Here is a 2,194-nt window from a genome sequence, read left to right on the forward strand (position 1 = left end):
AGGTTGGCCAGGGTGGAAGGGCCAACCTCCCTGCAGCCCAGCACCGTGTGGGCAGTGGGACCCGGCCCATACCCCAGTGCCTCTGGCCAGGCTGATGGGCGAGTGGTGGGGCTAGCAGGTCCCTCTGGTTTCTGCGCATCCTCATAGCATCAGACTTGCCCCAAAAAGCATGGATCCTGCTTTCAGAGGTCTATTTGGGAGGGCTGGAGCTGCAGATGCTGGTCTGCAGGGACCAGCACCAGCCCCTGCACCATCATCGGTGGGTTGTCCTCCTTGGGAACGGAGAGCCTTTGGGGTGCTGGGACCAGGGACGGTCCCCGTGCCAGCCAGGGCTGGCTCTCAGCCCCGTGGCGGGTTCTGCCAGGCGGGGAGCTGTACACCGGCCTCACCGCGGATTTCTTGGGCCGTGATCCCGGCATCTTCCGCAGCATGGGGACCCGCTCCGCCCTGCGCACCGAGGTGGACCAGCGCTTGCTCAACGGTAACGGCTCCCTCTACCCCCGTGTCCCCCTGGTTGGGCTAATGCCGGGGACCACGAGCCCTGTGGTGGCCAAGGCACCTGCTGGCCACGGTGTGACGTCCCCCATGCTGGGCACAAGCAGGGAAAGGCACCGGGGCAGCGTGGTCTGGGGGTCCCCCTGGCCGGCATCCAGCCCTGGTGTGGTGCAGGGGTCTGGAGGTGGTGGCCGTGCCCTCTCACCCCACCTGACACAGCCGGATCTCGCTTGTAGACCCCAAATTTGTGGCAGCCCCCTTGATCCCGGACAATGATGACCAAGACAACAACAAAGCCTATTTCTTCTTCACGGAGAAGGTGGTGGAGACAGACAGCAAGGAGCATGCCATCGTCAGCCGGGTGGCACGGGTCTGCGTGGTGAGATGCTGGTGGGGACTGCGAGGGACAGGGATGTGCCAAGTCACAGCAGTGGCCCTGATGCTCCCTGTCCCTGCAGAATGATGCTGGAGGCCAGAGAGTGCTGGTCAACAAGTGGAGTACGTTCAACAAAGCCCGGCTTGTGTGCTCTGTCCCCGGCCCTGGTGGCATCGATACCCACTTTGATGAGCTGGGTAAGGGCTGTGTGGAGCTGGGGACCTCATCAGGGCTGGTCCCTTGGTTGGTGGCTTTGGGAAGCTCCCACATGACTTGGGTGTCTCATCCCCAGAGGATGTCTTCTTGCTGAGGACAAAGGATAGGAAGAGCCCAGAGATCTACGCCCTCTTCAGCACCACCAGGTGGGTGGTTCAGCCCCAGCCTCTGGGGACATCCAGCTGCAGCCCCCCATGACCTGCCCTGTCACCATCAACACGTGGCTGATGGCACTTCCCCAACCTCTGCCAGCTCTGCCCTGGTCTGTATGGAGACATTGGTGCTCCCGTGCCCTTCACTGATGCCACCAGCACTGAGTGTGGCTCTGATCACCCCATTCACTGTCCTCTTTCAGTCACGTCTTCCAGGGCTCTGCCGTCTGTGTGTACAGCATGGCTGACATCCGGGAGGTCTTCAACGGGCCCTTCGCCCACCGGGAGAGCCCCCACCACCAGTGGGGCGCCTACGAGGGCAGGGTGCCCTACCCACGGCCGGGTGTGGTAAGTGACATCCTGGACATCCAGGTTCCCTTCGCTCCTCCAACTGCTCTTCTGGTGGGGTGATGGGGCTGATCCTCCATCTTCTCCCCTGCTGGGATGGGGTCCCTATGGGATCCACCCTGAGATGGCTGGGGACCAAGGTGTGGCAAAGGGCTGGAGAAGATGGATCCCGAATTAGAAGGTGGGGAGGGACCCAAACCAGCTCTGTGGGGTGTTGGAGGGAGAAGGAGGGATAGGTGCTGGGGTGGCTGGGCTGAGCTGGTCCCCTCTTGTCCCCACAGTGTCCCAGCAAGACCACCAATCAGCCCCGGCAGCAGTACGGCACCACCAAGGACTTCCCCGATGAGGTGCTGCACTTTGCCCGTGCTCACCCCCTCATGTACAAGCCCGTGTACCCCCGGCACCGCCGGCCCCTCCTCGTGAAGACCAACCTGCCCCACCGCCTGCGCCAGCTCGTGGTGGACCGGGTGGAGGCCGAGGACGGGCAGCACGACGTCCTCTTCCTCGGGACAGGCGAGTGGCAGGAGCGGCGTGCAGGGAGGAGCCCTGGCACTGGGGCTACTGGTGGGCAAGCTGCTGGGGTGTGTGATGGCAGGGTGCCCACACC

At 63.5% G+C, this 2,194-nt stretch overlaps 1 protein-coding gene across 1 annotated transcript in view; it reads left to right on the forward strand.

Moving 5' to 3' along the window:
- LOC104520941 (semaphorin-3G) overlaps nucleotides 1-2,100 on the forward strand; it is a gene marked incomplete at both ends in the record, with an annotated part of 5,337 nt that extends 3,237 nt beyond the window's left edge. Inside the window, 6 exons of the mRNA XM_010162772.1 lie at nucleotides 365-481; nucleotides 732-874; nucleotides 954-1,068; nucleotides 1,164-1,233; nucleotides 1,443-1,587; nucleotides 1,869-2,100. Coding sequence (XP_010161074.1) covers nucleotides 365-481; nucleotides 732-874; nucleotides 954-1,068; nucleotides 1,164-1,233; nucleotides 1,443-1,587; nucleotides 1,869-2,100 — 822 coding nt within the window. The remainder of the gene's footprint in view (nucleotides 1-364; nucleotides 482-731; nucleotides 875-953; nucleotides 1,069-1,163; nucleotides 1,234-1,442; nucleotides 1,588-1,868) is intronic.
- Between the last annotated feature and the right edge of the window lie 94 nt (nucleotides 2,101-2,194).

This window comes from Antrostomus carolinensis, unplaced genomic scaffold, assembly GCF_000700745.2.
Source record: "Antrostomus carolinensis isolate BGI_N321 unplaced genomic scaffold, ASM70074v2 scaffold25972, whole genome shotgun sequence".
Taxonomy (NCBI): Eukaryota; Metazoa; Chordata; class Aves; order Caprimulgiformes; family Caprimulgidae; genus Antrostomus; species Antrostomus carolinensis.